Consider the following 22,059-nt stretch of genomic DNA (forward strand, 5'->3'; position numbering starts at 1 on the left):
AAAAGAACAATTTCCCCTAGGGGATTAATAAAGTATATCTTCTTCTTGTCTCAATCCCTCAAATACTTTTCTGCACTTTTGGAAGAAGTGAAAATGATTGAAACCAAGCCACAAACACTGGCTATGTATGCAGGTGTTTTACTCTCCACAGTCAGTCTAAACATTGCAGACCCAGACTCCTCGCTCACTCATGGAACTGTAAAGCACTGTAAAGAATTACTGGAAACCACAACACAGGAACCTAAAGATGTTGCAGATAACGTCATTAACAATCCACCTCCGGGGCTGGATTCAACCTGTTTTGATTGAAGCTGCAGTAAAATATATCTGGGATGAGTGGAGGACTACTTATTTTAAAATATAAAATATGTCTTATAAACAGTGTATTGACCTTAGTCTTTGTCAAAAACTTCCTTCCTTTATTTTAAAGTAACTTGACTTTTTTTGTATCCATGATGCACCAATATCCGTAATGCTCCTCTGAATATTTTCTTTAAATATTGTGTTCCCTAAAGTTTGTGAGACAAGGGTAATGTGCTTGATTATCTGAAGCGAACGATTCATTAGCTTGGGAAATAAACTTCCGATGTGTTTTATAAGTGAAAGTGAAAGTAAAGGGGGGGGGGAATCTGTTCCAAAATAAATATTAAACACAGACAAAGACACGGACTAAGTGTCCATCATCTCTATTTGTGTAGCAGCTGAGAAGGAGAGCTTGGATGTTATGAGTCTGAATGTGCAGACAGAGTTGCAATTAGCGGCTGCTTCCTCCAAGGTCTTTTAAATTTATATGTCAAGCACAACAGAAAAGTAACTAAAAGCATATTCTATCTGGAAAATAACCTGACCATGATCAGATTAGATGTTTGCACAAAAAATAATAATTACAGCAACAGAACATATTCTGTCAATCTAACAACTTTCCCGTCTGTCCACCATTCAAGTCATTAAAGAAAACATAGAAACTCAGTTTTAAAACAGTGTTTGGTGTTGACTTTATTAGGTGTATTGAGCATGTAGATGGACACTGTCAGAAGTATCAAAGTCTTGACCCAAGGACTGCCAGCATGCCAAACATCTCATTAAAGTCAAATTTTATCAGACCTTTTCATAACAAGAATCTAAAATAAAATTAGAAAGTGCTTCATGACAGGGTTAAGCAGCATGTATTTATCAAATCATATGACACACTATTTGAACATGTTAAAATGCTTTTGCTTTTGGTTTATGTAGATATAACAAGCAAGAGTTTTTAAAAGACCTAAAATTCACCCCAAATGTACCATTTATTTCAATAATGGCAAGTATATATGTCATTATTATTATTTGTTGTGCATTTATATGACCTTAGGGATTGTGACTCATATTGTCGTGATCATTGATGCTTGAAGTCCTTGCCTATATCACTGTTATGGCAGCCTACGGTGACATTCATTGTGTGAAAAAACAGAGCTTCTTACAAGATTTTACTTCACTTAAAAACCTGGGCCTGACACTGTTGTAGAATGTGTGTGAAAATAACCCAATGTTCTTGAATGGTAAGTCCGATAAGCCAATTAAGGAAGAACAGTGAACAACTTGTCAACATTCACTAACAATAAATCCGCTGCAGATAATTTCATAAGCCTTTTTCCTCAAACCAGCCAAAGCTTGCATTCTTAGTTGACCTGTCAAAACTCATTAGACTCTCTTGCTGGCTAATACATTTGGACCCTCCACTGCCTTCCTGATAAACATACACATGATCCATTGTGACAGAATAATAAAACACAGGCAAAAAAGGGTGCAATTAGGTTTATAATCTATGAAGATGAGCAATTAATGCCTGGTAGGAAGCTGCGATTCTGACTTTTAATCAGGCCAGTGTTTTCTGTGGCCATAAACTCAGTGATGGACCCTCATGAATAATGCATGCTTCGTTAACACTGATGTTCCTATCACCCAACATGATGATATGGCTGAGCACAATGGATCACATTATACCTGATAGATCATGCGTCACAATGCTACTGATAACATTACGTGTATGGACCACAGGACTGATGGCTCTACTATGGCCTTGATGAATTTTACAGCTACTTGTATATCTAGTCCAACTATAATTATGAGTAAATAAATGTAGCTGCCATTTAAATCAGAACAGATAAAGATCAATAAACACATTTTTTTGTAAATTGTTAAAGGAATAGTTGGACATTTTGGGAAATATCCTTATTTGCTGTCTTGCCAGATGAGAAGATTGATCCTACTTTAATTTATGTCAGTGAAGTATGCAGCTACAGTCAGGATCTAGCTTAGTTCATCATAGCATAACAACTGGAAGTGGAACACACTAGCCTGGCTCTGTTATGTGCCTACCAATACAGCTGACATGGCTGTGTCGCACACTTTTCAGAAAGGGCCCAGAAGGGACCCAGAAGCCGCTTATCACTATGTTCTGCTTAAAATACGTGCTTAGTCTATTTTTAATGGATGCTGCATCAAACTGCCCAGAAAAGATTGAGCCATGCAGGAAGTCAGACACAGGAATGGCATAGAGCGTCCAGTCAATTAAAAAAAAATGTTTGCAAGTCAACAATAACAGGCAGGCAAAATGCTTCGCTTCTCAAACAATCCCATTGGGGTATGAAGCCATGTGAAGCACAGAACAAAACAGTGTCACAGTCGCAACGTTATAGAGCTGTGCCCAGTGGAATCAAGGCATAATGGTTAGTATCAATCTCAATCCTCATCTGTCAGCAAGAAATAAAGTTAACAAAAATGGCTTTAGTGACTGTGTTTAGTGACTGGAAAAAACTCCATAGTGTAGGAGAGAATGGTGATTTTAGTGTTGATGCAAACTGCTCCTTTATGATGCAAAATCAAGGACATTACCTTCAGCACTGACACAGGTCACATTCTGGACGGCGGTTCCAGGACCACAGGGGCTTTTAGTGGGAATGCATCTTTCTTCTTGTTGGACCTGCCACAGGAAGCAGGTGGGATCCTCACAGGGGACAGACTCCACCAGATGAGGGCAGGTCTCTAGAGGACTGCTGGACTCCCACAACACCTCTCTCCTCCTCTGTCTAAAACCTGACAGAGAAGAAGAGGAGAGGGAGGGAGGGAACAGAGAAGGGTTGTCAGAGAAGCAGCTGATATTCCTGTACAAAAAATAAAGCAACAGTAAGCATGTTGCCTCACACCAACTAACCCCTCTCAGCTAATCAATATCATAGGCTACAGTATTAAGATGTAGACTTCACAGGGAATTTTTTCTGTGATCAATTATTTAAGTCTTTTATCAGCTATGCTTTACTTAGCAACAGCACTTTTCCAACAAAAGCTATTATGACTCACCGATAACCATTAAAGGTGAATAAAGAAAACAGGAGTTTGAAAGAAGAAATGCTGGAGGAGTCTTTGTTCATTTAACCTTAGTTGCTTGTGGCATGCCACCATGGCTTCTTTAAAACAAAACTGTTCTTGTTAAAAAAAATATATATAATTCAGCTGCAATTCTTTTTCAGTACAATTACGCTTACAGAAATAAAATGATGTTTGATATAGGTATGCCCTAATCTGAATTAAGTCTTTGTGTCATTCATCTGTTAAGTTACTAAACTTTTTCTATCTTGCAATAGAGGGAGAAGTGTTACATCTATTCATTAGACTCAGCAGCAGCTGCCCACAGTATGATCTGCTAGTAAAGTTTTGATACACCCAAAGAGAAAATTTGGGAAGTTTCACTGATAAATGGCCAGACTTCACCTACAAGCTGCCAAATGTCAACGTGTGCCCTTTTTAAAACAAGCACATTAAACCTTACCCCCTAATTGATAAAATAAATAAAAAAAATATCCACTTGGATCCCATTTCCCAAGTGAGAAGAGAGACAAGGGGAGGTGAGGAAGATAATGAGCCATATGGTACGGCAAAGGAGAGGTTGTTTAAAAAAAAAAAAGTGGGAAAGTCTGAGTGATTGGGGTCAAGTTACAGTAGTTGGCAAGACATTCACAATGACACCTGTCTCTCCAATTACTGAGTCTCACTGTCCTTTCACTGCTGCTGCTGTTACTGTTACTAAATTGGGGGCTGCCAGCTGAGATGTGCTGGCTCCACACTGGCACCTGTACTGAACATCTCTGTTGTGGTAGAAAGGAAATGACCCTCATAACAGCTCATTTCAATTCAGATTTAATCTTGAATTGTTGTGCAAACAACCCTGTAAATTAGGACCGACATTATGTTGTTGAATTATACTGTTTCCTCCTGTGATTTGCAAAAAATGCAATGTACAAATGTGGGTATGTGAAAATGATCGGAAACATGTTGAAATGAAGTGAAATACTGTATTCCCACTGTTGCTTGGTACTCCATACTCAAATGATGTTTCTACTTACTTATCTAACCCTAGTATTGTGAGATGCATTATTTGATTATTATTATGTCTAGTTATACAGGTAGTGTTGCACTGATTTTATTATTGTTATCATTATCAATTTATTCAAATTAAAATTCACAATCGGAAAATCTTATTCTCTAGGTCTAAGAGAAAAGGCACGCACTGTAACACAGTATGAACACTTAAATAACATAATTGTCTAGTAGCTAAAAACAGGACATACTGTACAAATATGTCCTGTTTTTGATTCCTCTGGATGTAATATGACTAAAATCAAGCACCAGGACTGAGCAGTTAATGTTATCTTATCTGTGAACCAAAGATATGTACTTTGCTAAAGTAAAAAAAAAAAAAAGATTATTGTTATTGTGCTGGCTTTGTGAGAAACGACAGTGATTACAAAGGTCAGGCCAAGATATGCAGTTTGGTGTGGTTTGACTGTGTAGGTTCCTTCCTCAACCAAGCTATTTTCAAGGCATTTTTGTAAAGTGACAAGCAACGTGGGTAGAAAAATTACAGGGCAATGACAAAGGTCTTCAGCACGACTAAACTAGGGACGTCACAGCTACATGGTCTACGATGTCATATCAGGAGATATTTATTGAGCCTAGCACAAATTATTGTCAGCGGTATTAAAACTTTCCATCACAGCAAATATTGTTTTTTTGTTTCACTTTAGCAAGATAAGACTACACATGTAAATAAGCCCAGCTGCAGTTCCTCAGATTAATTCCGCTAATCTATAAGATCTGATGCTGTACTGTGTAAGACACACAGTGCATGTCTGGAATGCAATACAATGAATGAAAGTCCTTATACTAAGAGAAGACACTTTTTAGAACTGCGGTCCAATGACGTGTGAGAAAAACATTATAACAGCTAATATAATATAATAGGGCGGCAGTAGCTCAGTGTGAAGGGACTTGGCTTGGGAACTGGAGGGTCACCGGTTCAAGTCCCACAGACCACAAAAACATGGAGTGTGACTGTAGCTTGGAAGGTGCCAGTATTCACCGCCTTGTGCCCTGCCGAGGTGCCGCTTGAGCAAGGCAACCTAACCCAAGAAACTGCTCATGCTCATAACGCGCAGCCCCATCCACTCCACCATCTCTGCTCCTCTGTTGCATGGAAGGTGTATTTCAGCCTGTGTGTGTGTGTGTATAAAAAGAGTGAAAATAAAAATTTCTCCCAGGGGATTAATAAAGTATATCTATCTTGACTTGATATCGTTAGCTCAACAAAAACACAGGTGACATTAAAAGGCCTCCTGGAGTTGTGTTGGAGACTTTTGGTTGTTCTTAAAAATATTACAAAATGATTGCTGTAAATTAGTAAAAATCGAACAGACCTTCTTAATAAGCATTTAATTAGCTGATTAAATCATATCACACCACAGTGGGCCAGCTGTGAGGCATCAATAGTCAGGAGAAATACATATTCTATGTGGAGGAGGTTAGGGAGGCATTAGGTGGAAATGTGTTAAAAGTAACATTCTGTTGCATCGCTGGACATTGGCTTTGTGTTGTGGTCCTGAAGAAGCTCTTGTAAACCATAGATGCATCATATAATTTCCAATAATATTCCTTACCACTGACACAAAATTTTCTAAACTATCACCAAGATGAATCAACTCTGACTTATCTGCTCGGACCTGCTTAAAAAAGTGCCATCGACACACGTTAACATTAAAGTTTGATGTCAGATTGAATTTTCTCTGAGGCAGTTGATCAGATAAATAGATCAGGAGCAGCAGTCATTTGTGTAAATTTATATTCCCTCTTCCCATATTTTGTGACTAGAATACTTATTATATACAATTTTAAGCAGTGCCAATTTTCTTCCACTTAACTGTGAAAAACCTCAGTGTGGGCTTTTAGTAAATACAGAGAAAGAGAAACTGACTGTTAACGTCTAAAGCAGAATTCCCCATGAAGTGGCATCTTAGACCACTGGATTACCACATCATTCTGCCAGCTTTTAACAAAGTACTATCTGCTGGTTTACCTTGATACACAAGTGTTTGTAATGAAGTAGCTAAGCAGTTTTTGCATTCAATCACCTGTGTCCGTAGACGCATTGTTGGAGGATATGCTGTTTTTAATAGAAAAAATGACAATGGCAGTAAAATCTAAAATGGGATATAACACGACATGAACAACAAATGGCTCTAAATCTGGTTTAAATACGCAATTAGCAATAACATGGTCAACATTTTGACACAATCATTATCATTAAGCCAATTACCTAATGGATTACCTAATTGGCCCATAGATGTCTAAAACACTGATTCTCCCAAAGCTGAATTCTTCTATTTATTTCTTTATGAAAAGGTTTTTACTGAATGGACAGCTCATGTTCTAATCTACAGTCTCTATCGACAACTGAGCTTTTCCAATTCCCTGATGACATAGAAAAATGTTCTTGGAGATGAAAAATGGTAGGATGAAAATGCTTTTTGTAGGCTCCAGCAGCTCCCCCAGTAAATGTCCACGACACTTGAACAGCAGCAGCTTTTCTTTTGGAGCCATACTCATTTTACCGCAGCTCTGACACTTGGCAGAAAGGTTCCACATTCTTTCCCTCCACAGGTGGACCTGTCTAACCCCTGGATACCCACTCTACAAATTACATCCCCTGACCCTCTACTGGTGTGAGGCACCAGTTCAGGAGTCTGATCCGTGGTGCTGCCCGAGTGTGCTCTTGAACAGCAAACAGACTATGGATCGATTGCAGTATTGCCCACAGCACTTACTGCTATTCACATCCAAACCACAAAAAACAATTTGGCGTGGGCATGCCCCCATGGATATTAATAATTGAAAGGTTTCTTGGTCATACCAGGTTTATTTCAGGGAAACAAGGGCCATCCAGTGATTTTCAACACACTGTTATTCAGACATACTGCTCCCTTCAGCTCCGTGACTTCTAGTTAAGGCATTGCTAAAATTCTATCAAGTGACCTCCCATGCTCAATTCATTTTCCAACATAGCTGCAAAATGTGATAGGCCAAGATAACATGAAAAAAATGTGAAAAGCACATAAAGCTACTGCGAGGCAATTTAAATTTGTAATTTTCCGGAGAGCAAGCTGGGGCGGCATAAGCATCTTGGCTGGTTGGCTCTTCTACCTGAGCGCTTGGATCCCGCGGGTCTTTCAGTTAGAAACGGATCACAGTTTATTCTGATGTTGTGAAACATAAAGGCTAAGTGCACATTCAAAAGGAGCAAGAAATTCTCTGCAGCCCAAGGACCACAGGCAAACGACTTGGATCATAACAATGCCGACTACTCAATAACTGTTCATTGCTTCGCAGGCAACAGAGCTCTCTGAAAGTGATTTTCTATTGGTTTCATACTCTATCTGCTGTGGGCTGTGGATCTTTATGAATGCCATCAAAAGACAGTATGCCACTAGAGAGCCTTGTGCAAAACAGCATGTGCTGCGTTTTCCACTCCTTGAAATATATTAATGACACTGTCTGTGAGAGGAGCTGGCTCATCCCATAGAGATCCAGCGTTGGAGAGTGTGGGCACTGACCTGAACAATCCACACTTCAGTCGCTCCCCGGGGGGCTTTCATGCACATTTACTCACAGCAGGGGCGAGGTCATGCTGCCCTTTTAGCACAGCGCTAACGCAGTAACAGCACCGCCAGTGCCTCACACTGAAACACACACACACACACACACACTGCGTAGCCTCTCTAAAGCAGTCAGATATGACACGCGTTCACCTGTGAAAAAAGACAAGAACATTCAGACAGCACGAGCACGCTGAATACTTGAGCACACTTTCTCTCTCTCTCACACACACACACATACACACACAGACAGGAAGCATCTTGTCTGCTGATTCTCCATTCACCCTCCTGGGGACTGAGAGCAGAACTACAGGTGTGCTCTCTTTCTGTCTTTCGTCTGCTGTGGTTTATGTGTACTGCCTTCCTCCAGAGCACACTTCCTCTCAGTCAGCCGCTTATCAACAAACAATTTAGGATTCAAACATATACTGCCTCTCTCTCCTGCTCTGACAACATCGCTCTCTTGCATTGTCACTCTCTCTCCTAGCCTCCGTCAGCCTCAATAGCTTTCTCTCTTTCAGTTTCAGTGTTGCCAAACCATTGACAAAGTCTAAAGTCCCTTGTTGCCCATACTGAAACTAGTCAACTCTTAAGCAACAGTTGCTGTGAACAGCTGATTGTAAATGTACTACATGGCTATCTGCAATATAACTCAGCAGATAATTGCTTTTTGACTGGGTGCTTATGATATCACCACTGGTCCATCTGTGCAATTAGCAGTTTCAGTTTTAAATCATATCAGCTTGTTAGCTAGCTATCTGTACTATCTTTTGGATATGTGTCCATCCCTCTGTCCGTCCATCTGTCAAACATGATTCTGGATTCTGAGGGGAACAGTATTCTGCTTTTCGAGACATTTTAAAGGAGGATATATCTTGAAACAATATTTTTGGCATTTAAAAGAATATAGCTTGTTACATCTTGTCACAGCAGCGATCATCCTTTTAATTTGCACATTAACTAGCTGGCAATAACAAGTGCTAGCTAACACTGTGCTCTTTTGATGTGACCATGCAGCCTTATCAAACTATTCATTGCACAGTACTGCTGTACTTTTACTAAATCTCTAGAACTTTGAAATCATACGACCACAGCAATCATTGGCATCCACATTCATCATGTCTTTTCTCTACACTGTTGATAAATTTACATGCGGTCCTGCAAATCTTTCAAAAGCCAAAGCCTCCATCATACTCCATCATACCTTTCTTTCCCTGTGGTTGTTTGCAGTTGTCATGAAGGCAGGCACCCCAGGGTGACCACTGGGAGAGCAGGCAGTGGTGCTGGCAAGGGATGGAGCAGTGCTGGACGGCCGAGGGGGGCTCTTCACCAGCGCATAGCCTGGCATTTACAGGCCTGGACACTGAACAAACAAAAGGAACACAGGCAGGGATATACCGGGCTTAAGTCAAGCTCAGCCACACACAGGCACCAATGGAGTGTGTGTGAGTTTGTGTGTGTGTCTGTTGTGTGTGTGCAATTTCTGTCAGGTAATAAGTTTGGAATTGGAATGTAAACAGAAATATGTGCTGGATGCTGTGAAGAGAGTGAAGAAGATGAGGAAGCATCAGTGTCGCTGGATGAAAAGTATGGAAGTAATTTAGTCCTGATTTGGAAGACAGTAGTATATTTATTGGTAAAGACTACAGCTTCAGATATTGTACACTGTGATGAGAAGCAGGGAAGGTTTAGCAATGCTTATTGTGGAGTAAAAAATAAAGGTAGAAAATAAAAAATAACAGAAAGAAAATTGCTCCTCTCATCCCATGCCTGGCTCAGGAGAATATTAAATAGAGGGCAGCGGCCAGCTAAGGGAGTAAACAGGAGCTGAACAGGGAGATATTAAGGCAAGACACGGTATAACCAATTCACTGCTAAGCATGGCTGGTATCATTTGTAGAAAAGCTCCGAAAGCTCAGCCACCTGTAATGGGCTCTGACATTAGTCTCTCAGATAGAATGAGAGGGCATTTTTTGCCTGTCCACAACACAGGGATTTATTCAATCTAATATTCCATTTTGATGCACCTCCGCACATCATTGAGTGGCAAATTTCCATTTAAATGAGAGCCCAAAGAGGAATTCACTAAATGTCCATTGTACATTTTGTCTTCTTACGAAAAGTAATTTACATGGTTTTTGATCTCCTTTGTAAAAATGAGATGCTTGCTTAAACACATTCATACAGTGCATAGTACAGATCTCTCTGCTTTGTTCTCCAAATTGTGGTTACTTGTTTTTGTCAATTGCATTACTGCAGTGGACTGCCAACAGGAGCAAATTGTTCTCCACATTACCAGACCAAGGAGCTATCCATAGTGCAGGAATACATCTGTTTACATTAGCTAAAGCTGTGCAGGTCACGTAAAGGTAAATATTACATATTACGTATTGATCTTTGTCCCTCACATCCATTGGTTCAAAGAGCTGCCCTCATTGATTTCATTCAGCTAACATATTCATGTTCATATGTCCAAATACACCTCTGCTGAGTTAAAGGGGCATCCCACAGCTACTGCCAAAACTCCTCGGCTAAGAAATGAAGCCACCCAGTGCACATCAAGTAGGCACACAAAATACAATATGGATGAGGCAAAATGAATATGTTATTATTAAACAAATGGTTATGTTTATTAGGCAGGAAAGACTATGATTTGCAAAAGAGAACTTTATAGTTGAAAGCCATGAAAAAATACCCACTGTGCTTAATTAAAAAGATAAATGAAATACTTGGTATGCATGTGCTCCTAGTTTTTTCTTGTAATGATTGATTTTTTAAGACTAAAATATATTTTTTTAATTATTATTTTGTGAAAGAGCATTACTTTTTAGCACAGCCATTTGGAGTTCATAAACACACAGTAAAACTGGTTGCCTTGGTGATTCCTACATTTAGCTAATTTTTCATGCCTTCTCATATTCTGTTCATATGAATGCATTTACCAACAGTAATCTGGTTCTGGGTTGTTTACATTATACTAAATCTATACGTACGATAAGTACTTTGCAAAGAGGTTAGGTCAAAGTGCCGTACTGTAACAAGTTTTTAAGGTTTGCTGTGTCTATATCTGTTGCATCAAGTTAAAATGGCCATGGCCAAGTGCAGCAGTGCAACAGTGGAAACACAGCAGTGCCTTCCTTAATACATAGTTGAGAGCAGCAAATAAATATAAGGCCTCACAACAAGCTAAGCTGATATGGTTTAGGGGAGACCCAGGGACATTACAATAGATACCATCCATAATTTTACCTCCAAAGAAAAATAAACTATATGCAACATACTTTTTTACTATGTCCAACATGGTGGTTATCATAATGATATGTAAAAATCTTGCATTTCTACTATTGTCCCAATTGACTGATAATTGTGTGTTATTAGAATAACATAAGTGACAGGTTTTCATTCATGTTATCATGGTACAGTGACTAAAACAAAACAAAACAGAATGCAATTTATTTGCACAGTGCATATATTGTACATAAGCAGTAAATAGGACTTTTTAATTTTTACAGAAAAGGCAAATGTTATAAAGACAAGCAGGTGTACAATCCTAAATAAAATTGTCTAAAAGTGGAAATAGTTTCACTTAAATCATGGACCAATTTGATCAAAAACATTACAAATTGTTTTTGATAATCTGACACATTTAAGTCTCTATGCAAAAGTGTTGAGATTAAATACCCTGTCCGAAATAAGTCTCCATAACTCTCAGGAAAAGTTCAGTTAACTTTGCCCTCCTGTCCCTCAGTAGCTGTGTCGTCGTCCTTCTCAGGCGATTTATTTATAAAGAAGAAGAAGCAGTTTGGCTGCACAATTACCATCTCCCTGCCAAGCTTAAACTGGCTGTCAAACCACAAAATGAAATGTGGTTCTCCTTTTGATTAACAGTAACTTACTTCTTTTATAACTTGAATTATCTATATTGACTGACTTTATTATCTTATGCCACCTGTCTATATTTTATTACAGCTTGTTAAATCTGCATGATACCAACATAATGCATAATAAAATAAGCATAATTCACAGGGGGAGGGATGAGCAGGTCCTGCCTGATGTTCAAAGTAAACTAATTCATCCCCTTTAATACTATACTGATATTTGATTTAATGTGAAAACACAGTGCCCTGCAAGGCTGCATCAGCCATATTTATCAAACTCATAAAACTATTTTACTTGTTTAGTGAATATGCCCATTTTCCCCTACAATCCAGGCCTGGCACAATTACACAGATGCTTGTACAATATAATGCAATCCTAGGTGTTCAAGTTACTGTGTCCACCCCCACATCAAAGTGATTTAGTCGGTTAGATTTCCTGCACTAACAATAATTGGAAAAGGAGGTAAGACTGAAAACACTAAAGAAATTAGACTTTGTGTGTATTAGATTATCCATGTGTGACTACAGTGGCAGAGTTTAGGAATTACTGTATCTTGTGGTGTTTTCTGTGACATTTCCACCACGTCTCAACTATGAATCTTATGAAATCTTGCACCAAGCTAGTTGCTGTGATGACCAAAGCACACCAGGCAGCTGTTGGTCCTCTTACTCCTGATGCATATGTGTAAATGCTTTATCTTGACTTGCAGAAAATAAACAGTGGGATAGGGCTTAGACAATAATAATGGCCTTAACTATGAGTTGTATTAGTCATATTGATTGTTTTTAACAAACATCTTCTAGTGCACTCCAGGAAAGGGTATTTTCACAAAGAAGCCAAATAAAGATTTTCCTGTGACTGTTATATTGAAGGTAAAATTTATAATCATCTTCATCAATCATTATATACATTCACTGATTGTGGTTTTATTCAAGGATAATAAGGACAGAGACTGCCACTGTTCATGATCAGTGGTAATTTTCTTAATATAGCACTTTTCAACCTGAGCAGGAAGAAGCCATTTACAGAACCTCTTATTCACCTATGCACACAGTGACAGCAACAAAGCTGCTGTGCTCATCTCAAGTAATTTCTTCAGTGTCTTGCTCAGTTATTTTCTGGTGTGAACATCGCTGCCTCATGAGGCTGTGAGCATAATAACGATTTCTTGGCATGGCGTAGACACTAACTGGTGTCTGCGCTGGTTCCCTGGCAACCTACCTACCAGCATTGTCAGAACTCCAGAAAATACAGGAAATGTAACCCCGTACAACCAGGGGGGTTGTGAGCTTTAGAGGTGCCAGAAGTCCGACTGTGTTACCTTTGGACAGGCCAAGCTTAGCTGTGTTTTTCCAGTCTTTGTGCTAAGCTAAGCTAACCAGTTGCTGTTGTACTGTATTTACCATACAAACATGAGAGTGGTATCAATCCTTTCATATATCTAGTAGGAAAGCAAATAAGAATATTTACCAAAATGTCAAACTATAACTTTAATTTTCTTTTATTTGCATAATTATATACATGCCAGGCAAACAGTTTAAACCCAGTGCCAACTGCTATCAATTCCTTTTCATGCTGTTTTGTGGTTTGCAGGTTCTCAACATGAAAAAAGTGCAAACACTTTATTTAAAACAGAAAAATACTATTGATGCTGCACCAAAAGATAAATTTCTCGCATTTGCTTGAAATGAAAAAAAACTTTAAACCTTTAGAGGTAAAATTAGCTATTTCACATGCAGAGTAGTGGGTCCCTGCTGCTCAAAACCTTAGCTACAGTATATTGTAGCTCAAGAAAACACAGTCTGAATAAAACAATAATCCTTATTGTCTACTTGCACTTTGAACGTACTTTATACAGCAACACAGCTTCTTTATGATTGTTTTTTTTTGCCTGCATAACCAACATAATGCTCTGCTGCTAACTTTCACTTTAATAATTTATGCTCACAGCTTATATCAAAACACACCACTGAGTTTACTGGAATTTATTCATGGTGTATCTCTTAAGTCACCATGGGCTTCCAGCGAGCCCTGGGTCAACTGTGATGAAGGCGCATTTTCTTACCCTCTTTCCTGTGATGTGGTGCTGAGTCATCAGGGACTTGAACACAGTAGGTCTTCCTGCTCTGGATCCCCCCTCCACACAGAATACTGATGTTAGCAAGCCGCCGGTCCTGCTGGCTCAGTAAGGGAAGGATGCGACATTCTCCCCAGTCAGTGGTCCTCCACACATACCTGACACAGACATGCAAACATATTTTCAATGCAAACAAGGATACAACAACTGAATGGAGTCACTGCTGGAGTACCTTTCTGATATGTCTTAGAAAGTATGCAGGTGTGTCATGTTTGTGTATTTTCAGAAACGAAGCTTCAATCCATTCAGAGACAATTGAAAAAAAGATAAAGAATCAGTTTACACACAGTGGTGCCAGTTGTTTCAGAAAAGCTATGCAAAGCAAAAGACAAATTAGCAAGAGCAGTTTCTGGCAAGAGCCTCTCTCCCAGTATGTCAGGAGGCGGGAGGCATGGTTATTTTGATTTCAGAACTTCTAAACAAATGTTTGGTTTCAACTATGAAAAATGCAGTGGTGCATAAAGCAATATTATTGGAGGAGTTTACCAGAACAACAGCCTGTAGTAATCTATCAAATGCTTAATTTCCGTAATGAGTTTTCCCTAATCATGTAAATCCTCTGCTCTCAGGCACTCCGTGTAGAGTTAGCAAATAAAACAAAATCTACCAGCAGGGAAAATAATTCTCTATTGATTACTTTGTTTACTGCATGTAATATTAGGCAAAAACCTATCTTAACTCAAACGTTCCTAAAACAATGGGGTTCTGTCAAACACTGTCATCCATGTTAAGTCCATTGGGTCCGGAACTCCCAACAGTACAAGTGGTTATTGTAGTTGTCACAAGGTAATTGAGGCAATGCCAAAAAATATGCACAAAGTAATTCAATAGTGAGATCATGAATATTTGCAGCCTCTAGGCTTTCTCTCATAATCATTCAGGTGAAAAAGCTCAGAGAAGCTAAATTAAAAACCATTATTTGATTTTAGACTTTGACAATTTATGCATACACATCTGTATCAGGAGATTGCACATGAACAGAGCTTTTGTTTTTGATGACTGTGAGATCAAAATTAGATAACCATCACTCTACCTGGGGCAGTTTGGAAGTAAATCTCCTATGATGTTGCAAGCTTCTTTTTCCTCAAGGGCAGGACATCGTTTCCCCCCTCCGACTGGGATCTGCGTCATGATCCGTGACCGGAGGCGGTAACCAGGAGACAGGTCGGTGGACCGGCAGGTCTTCGAGCAGGGACTCCACGATGACCAATCAGATGTCTGACAGTCTTTGGGCATCACACATGCCTGAAAGGTCAGGGGGGAGTTGTCCTTGACACAGAGACTGCAGATGACGAAGAAAAAAGAAGTTAAAGAAGAAAATAGTACAATTGCGACAACCGTTTTTTCATAAGATCCCGATCACAGTTTGAGAATAGAGTTACTTAGTGTTAAGGAACAAAACTGACAAGTGACAGACAGACAGGTGTAGGTTGGTTGACAGATTTTAGGAAGTAAAAATGACCATCTGCTAGGATCTTGATTTTTTGATAAAGACAATATCCAATGCTATTATACGTCACAATAATAACATAGGTCTCCGACATAAAGTCGGCCTTTACAGAAATTGTACAAAGAGCTGATATGCTCACTTAAAAATATGGAACAAGTGCATTAATCATGTAATTACAGCTCCCATTGTTTAATTTGGACAATTTAATTAGTTAGGTTATTAAGATGTGAGTACAATGCTCATTTTAGAATTTTAGTTTGTAATTAGGCTGTAATTAGAAAAGCAGAATGAGGCAGAACTCAGGTGGGAAATCCATATTCAAAAGCTTCTTAGTAAATACCATGCTAATCAGGCATTGTACTGTAAATGGTCCCTTCACACTCAAGCCATAAAGCCAGTGAACCTTGTGTGCTTTGTCAGGGATAATAACATGCTAATATCAAACACATAACAAGACAACCAATTTCATGTCCAATGTCATTTGGATGAAGGGGCTTACCCCTTCATCCAAATGACATGGGACAAACAAAACTCACTACATCCAAACTCCCTAAAGCTGCCGCTGCTTAGATTTTATTTAGCTGTGTGCAATTGCAATGCACTGCTCATGGCTATACATTTTAAAGAAATGTCAAACAATAAAAATGCATCATTCCAACAGGATATTAGTGATAAGTGGTTACCAACGCCTCCATGAATGGCAGTCGACAATTGATTAAAACTGTCAGCTAATAGTGTCACTTTACACCAAGCAGATGGTTTAGTGGCATTTAGTCAATATAATATGCATGCAATGATTTTCTCTCTCCTTGAAAAGAAAGCACAAGATGGAATGTTGATTATTTCTGTATGTGTAGGTATGGATGCGTTTGTGTATGTGTGTGTGTGTGTGTGTGTGTATGTAAGTTCTTGCTTTTTGTGCGAGCATGTGCAGAAAAATCCATTCTTATCAAATTCAAATACCAGGGCTAGCTCAAACAGCAGGGACAGGAGGGGAGCAGCACTTGACATTTAGCACAATAGTGCCTCACCGACATGCTAATTTGCTGGTGAAACACCAGCTCTCACATAATCTAGCTATAATTGAATAAATAACTGCCATCGATAAAAACCATTTTGTCTCCGTGAATACACCTCCGCATGAAGAAAATGACCCACTGGGATCGTGAGGGGATGACCATTTATCATGTCCCTGTCATGTTACGAAACAATAGTGTGGAGGAACCATAAAAACAATCAAATCAATTAGGACTATTTCACCTGACACCCACATTCAGCTACAGTGCAATTTTTACAACTCACCTCTTATGCTACACCAGTGGATGAAGAGATTAATGTAAGACAAATCCAGTTATCTGTACAGGTCTGTTCCCCAGACAGCTACAAACCAGCTCTTTTCACACAGCCACCTTGCTTTCATTATAATCTTGGGCTTATCTTGGACCTTAAGAAATACACTATTTTTCACTGTGTTTATTTCCCACTTTTTAGCTTCATCTTATTTATTCTCGCTGTATGAAAGGTGCAGCACCTTGCAGCATTTGTGATTGGCTTACCTCAGCATTGCATTCTGGCCGTCACTCCTTGTGCAGCGGACTTGTCGGGTCTGATATCCCACCTCCAGTTCCCATGACATAGGGTATTTGTTGTGTGCATGCTGGTGGTGGTGGTGGTGGTTATGGGAGTGGTGATGAGACACGTGTGTGTGCAATGTAACTGTGTTGTTCTCATTGGAGAAGAAGTCCACTGTGGTCCTACCACTTAACAGGGTATCCTTGTGATGGGGTAGTCGGCACGCACTCCAGGCCCCGACTTTAAGGCTGTACTGGTACTCACCCTCCCCAGCAGGGCAGTCAACAGGGCTAGAACAAGTCCTGGTCTCTGTCAGGTTGGGGCAGCTTCCACCTCCATACATTGGTGTGGCCAGGACATGTCGAGTCCGATGCTGCAGGCCAGCACCACAGGTTTTGCTGCAACTTGACCAGGAGGTAAAGTCTGAAACTACACAGTCCTGGGGGCAGGGGATGAGACATGCCTGCTCCACAGGGGGTTTCTGGGAAAAGAACTCGCATATCCTTGAGGTAACTGTGGTACGGTTTGAAGTGCGTACACAGTGAACTTTGCGCCTCTGGATGCCATGCTGTGCTGTAATGCACTCAGCCGTCCTCAGTGTGAGCTCGTTGGAAAAGTAAGGGACAAGAACACAGCCTCCCCAATCTGATACCTCCCACTCAAAAAGGTCCTGGTGCCAGTCGCAAACCTTAAAGCAGTGCCGCTGGCTTTCTGGCTTGTCCATGTGCTGGCAGTGGGTATGGTGGGTAGTCCAGCCCTCCATGTGGACACACCATATTGTCCGCGTCTGGACCCCGCCAGAACCACACTCCTCCCCGATACACTGACCCCACTGGCCTGCAACCAAGAGAAGACACACGGAGGGCATTTTCATTAAAACCTGGAGCTTTAGAAAAAAAATGATGATTTAAATTGCAGCTATCTGGCAGCTTGCAATCAAGCAGAATTCAAGGCCATTCACTTAACCTCCATGATTGCTTTATTCATGAACTGAGGAAGAAAGGAATAAAGGAACACAAAGTAATCAAACCACTGGTGGTCATCAATATCAAAAAGGTTAGTTTCTCAGTCACAAATGACTAGATTCACTAGGGCAATTCTTCCCAAACTGATCAATATCTTAGGCTATGTAAGACATAGACAGCTGTGCAACCAGTTACTGTTCGGTGAGGTAACTTTGCTGAAATGCTGTTAAGTCTTTAAATCCAGCAATATATTGAGAAATATACGGTTTGGATTTAATAAATTAGTGTTAATCTCAATCTCTCAATAACGCTACCTCCTCAACAGTGAAAGCATCTTGCCTGCAAAGATGAGACATGTGCATAGAAGGTTTTTATAGATTTTTTGAGGAAAGACTATTGATTTTTACTTAAAATAACCCAAACCAACCAAAGACATGTATGACATTTTGCTGTGGTCTGACTCTTTCCTCACAGCACACTAAGGACATGAGTTATCTTAATGTGCAATTACCACTGCTGGCTGGAATAATTTAAGAATACAATCAGGACCTGTCTTAAAAGAAAATTCGGCAGTAAGGGATTTTCTCTCTATAAAAAGGGAGAAACATAATAATATAGTAGTAATAATAATGTGACAATTCCCATTATCAAATCATTTTGAGTGTACAGAGCAAAAATCCAAATCCAAAGAGAATTTTTTCCCTTTTTTTTGTATGTTGATAGCTTTAGGAAGTTCTATCAACTTACAGTTCAAAAGTCATATTTCACAAGTTCTGACAGTTGATTCAGTCAATACAATTATGCAAAGTTCAAAAATAGCGTAGTGGTGAACTAACAGTTGTTTGATCCATTTGTCACAACTACATGTTCCTTATAAATAAATGGTTCTCTTCTGGTAACATTATGTATAACAAATTCTGAACTATGATCAGTCATAGTGTTTATTGAAGCTTAGGGCTTAGTGTTAAACGACTAAAAATAACTAAGCAGCCAAGTTAAACTACTCTCACAAAGGTGCAAAAACCTGTTCTCACTCCTCATGAAATGTCCAATAGATGTTGCACATAGTTGTGTTTTAAAAGAGAGAGACAACTTCATTTTTCGCTATCATATCTGAGTGATGATGTGGTTTATTCTCACTGAGTGAAACAGAACCACACTTGGCAGTCACTACTGGCAACATCAAAGTATGTGTGACTAAAGCACAGTCATTTTCCACCTCCGACAAATACTGCAAAGTAGAAATACGCTGTGGTCAGAGGGAACAAAATTGCTGATACCTTTTTCCCATTGTGAAAACTTGCATGGCCATCAAATTGCAGCTTAAAATGTAATACGTACATGAATTCAAGGTGACCACAGCCTCTATTTCTGTGAAAAAGGAAACTCCAAACTTTTCACAGCCACTTTCAAGTCTACAGACGATATGACACTCAAAAAAAGCTAGATTTTGAATAGAACTTTTTGTATTTCAGTTAATTTAATCCATCTGAAAAGAAAATAAAGCTGAACTGTTCCCCATATGAATAAATAAAACAGTGTTAAATTAGAATAAGTATTAAAGTGACAAATAGAGGAGGTTGTCGCCTCCCAGCAAGAAGGTTCAAATCAACAGGCTGGCTGTTGGTTTGTACTAAATGTTGCAGTGAATAGCTACCAGACTGTTCATACACACATGAAAACATCACAAAACAAACTATAGCCTAAGACAATTTAGTTAACAAGAGGCTGAATAAGATTACATTTGGAAAGTAAAACTTCACAGAGAGCTGGTTGTCATGTGCACTGATTCTTTAGTTGCTTCCTTTATGAGGTTGATTTTTCTCATTGACCATGCCTTTCGGTTAAGACTTGAATCTAAGTCTACTCTTCTATCTTCTCAGATTTATATCAGAATATACCAAGATTCACTGTTGCATGTTGTGCTAATGTCTGCAGAATATGTAGATTAAGGTTATTAAAAAAGGCTAATTAAATTGCAATTTTATAAAATGCTAAATTAATTTGTGATTCATAAAACCCAATCCAAAAACTGATTTGAGCCCTGTTAATTTAGTGTATGACCTTTTGTCCTCATTTTCAAAAGAAAAAGAAAAAAATGAAATCAATTTACTGATATGATTTGCGTCGGTCACGTTTGCTTCTCATCCACTTATTTTGCCACATGCTATGAAATGGATAATTTGATTCATTTATTCTAATTGGAATTAAACTGATGTAATAATGAGATCCTACAGCTTCCTAAATTGCTTTCGAATGACAACTTGCTGAAACTATTCTATGCCTTTTCCTGCCAGAGAAATCTGTTGTTAACACTTTGTTCCTTGGCCAATCAGCGACATGACAACACTGCGTTAGAGCTGTTGTTTTCTGCTTAAGGGGTCAATATTTCAAACTGCTGAATTGTTTCATAGTTCATCGAAGCACATCATTGAGTTTATTCAACTTGGGTTTGCAATGTTAATGGGGACTTACAGTGTAACTAACATCATTATGCTCATATGATCTTTTAGTCTTAGGCTCACTTTGTTTTTAAAGCAAGTACAGTACAGAAGACTCAACAAACCAATGACAAAGCTCAAATGAAATCACAATAATTGTATTACTTTACTTTAAAAAGATTTTACACTAGAAACTAGATGAATGATTTTTCCATTAGTTTAATTTCAGGACTTAGGACTTACAAATTAACATAAAGAGGTGCAGCAATGACACAGTGTTACACATATTGTATTCCAGCAGATGTATGCATGTGATGCAAACTAAAAATACAACAATTATTATAATATTTTTTTCTTCTATTTTCACGCTGCAGCTAAATGTTAAATATTATATTAATATTATTCAATATATGCTGCATTGAAAATGAGCTGCATAAAAATTAGATACAAACAAAAATAGCTGAAAATAGCTGAAAGCAGCTAAAAATAAAAATAACTTGTTTCAACTACATGCATTGCCAAAAGTGGACCTTTACCAATAAATATGCAATTTAAACTGCAAATGTGTTCTGATTCTAACTACATTATGTACCACTGACTACTCTGCATATTTTCATTAATCATTATGTATGTGTGTGTGCATATATAGGCTGCAACATGTTGTATTATACTGAACTAACATGATTTTGTGTTAGTTTGAATTCATAGTTTGTAAGCAAATAGCCTGGCAGTTCACATCGGCTTAAACCAGAGCTCAAACTCAAAGGCACTTGAAGCACTTTGAACAGGGGAGACATGTTGTTTCTGTCAGAAAAGAGAAGAGACTGTGCAAGATCACTCACAGCTTGAAAACATATGAAAACATTTTAATTAGGCACATTAGACAGTAGATATCAGTCAAATTTAATTTCAAAAAGTTTAGTCATAAACCATCAACATTTCTGCTCTGTAATGTGCTTAAAGAGATGTTCTCAATTCCGTCAAAGCTGACAAGACCAAAAAAAATCTTATATGGGTTACACCCTAAAATAGACATGAAAAGCCTTTCACAAAAATAAGATATGAGCAGCAATTCACAGCTGAGCCTAAAGACCTGAGCTAAGTACACTGCTCTTGTGGTCACTGATGGCACTCTTTCATGATAACCACTCTTTCATCAGTGTGACCACGTCTGCTCAATGGTGCTGTTTTCACACTGTGCCAGGATACGTGTTACATGATTTATGGAGGGGTGATTGGGAGTGATTCCGCTGCCAGGGGAGCCAGCTAACACAAGCACTAGTTCATCTCCAAAGCTCTGAATAATCACTCTCTCGATCTGTCAGCATCAGCATCTGTCAGCCCCTCAGGAGGAACCAGTCACCCACAGCTCCTTCATTCGCCATGCTTACACCTCTAGGGGGCTCTGGTACCCCCAAGGGCCCCTGCTATATTTACTATTCCATTAACGTCCTGGTATAAGAAAAAAAAAAACTGACTTGGCGAGAGCAGACTTCACTACAATACAGGAAAAGACAGAAATTAAATTTAGCCGGTGTAGCGTGACTGAATACGTATTCTCTTTTTTAGCAGTGTTCAGTTCAACCCTTAAGTTGGACGAATGATAGCAAAGCTGTACGACAATAACAAGTAACACAACAAAAGCAATCTC

The 22,059-nt window shown here is 39.0% G+C and overlaps 1 protein-coding gene across 1 annotated transcript in view; it reads right to left on the reverse strand.

Moving 5' to 3' along the window:
• The window catches only part of thsd7ba (thrombospondin, type I, domain containing 7Ba), a 117,182-nt gene that overhangs the window by 69,566 nt on the left and 25,557 nt on the right, over window positions 1-22,059 (reverse strand). Inside the window, exons 2-6 of the mRNA XM_035676667.1 lie at window positions 16,987-17,839; window positions 15,014-15,262; window positions 13,909-14,078; window positions 9,169-9,327; window positions 2,875-3,075 (exon numbers count right to left, since the gene is read on the reverse strand). Of these exons, the coding sequence (XP_035532560.1) occupies window positions 2,875-3,075; window positions 9,169-9,327; window positions 13,909-14,078; window positions 15,014-15,262; window positions 16,987-17,839 (1,632 nt within the window). The remainder of the gene's footprint in view (window positions 1-2,874; window positions 3,076-9,168; window positions 9,328-13,908; window positions 14,079-15,013; window positions 15,263-16,986; window positions 17,840-22,059) is intronic.

The sequence above is a fragment of the Morone saxatilis genome, unplaced genomic scaffold, assembly GCF_004916995.1.
Source record: "Morone saxatilis isolate NCDOM2014 unplaced genomic scaffold, NCSU_SB_2.0 Contig5, whole genome shotgun sequence".
NCBI lineage: Eukaryota > Metazoa > Chordata > Actinopteri > Moronidae > Morone > Morone saxatilis.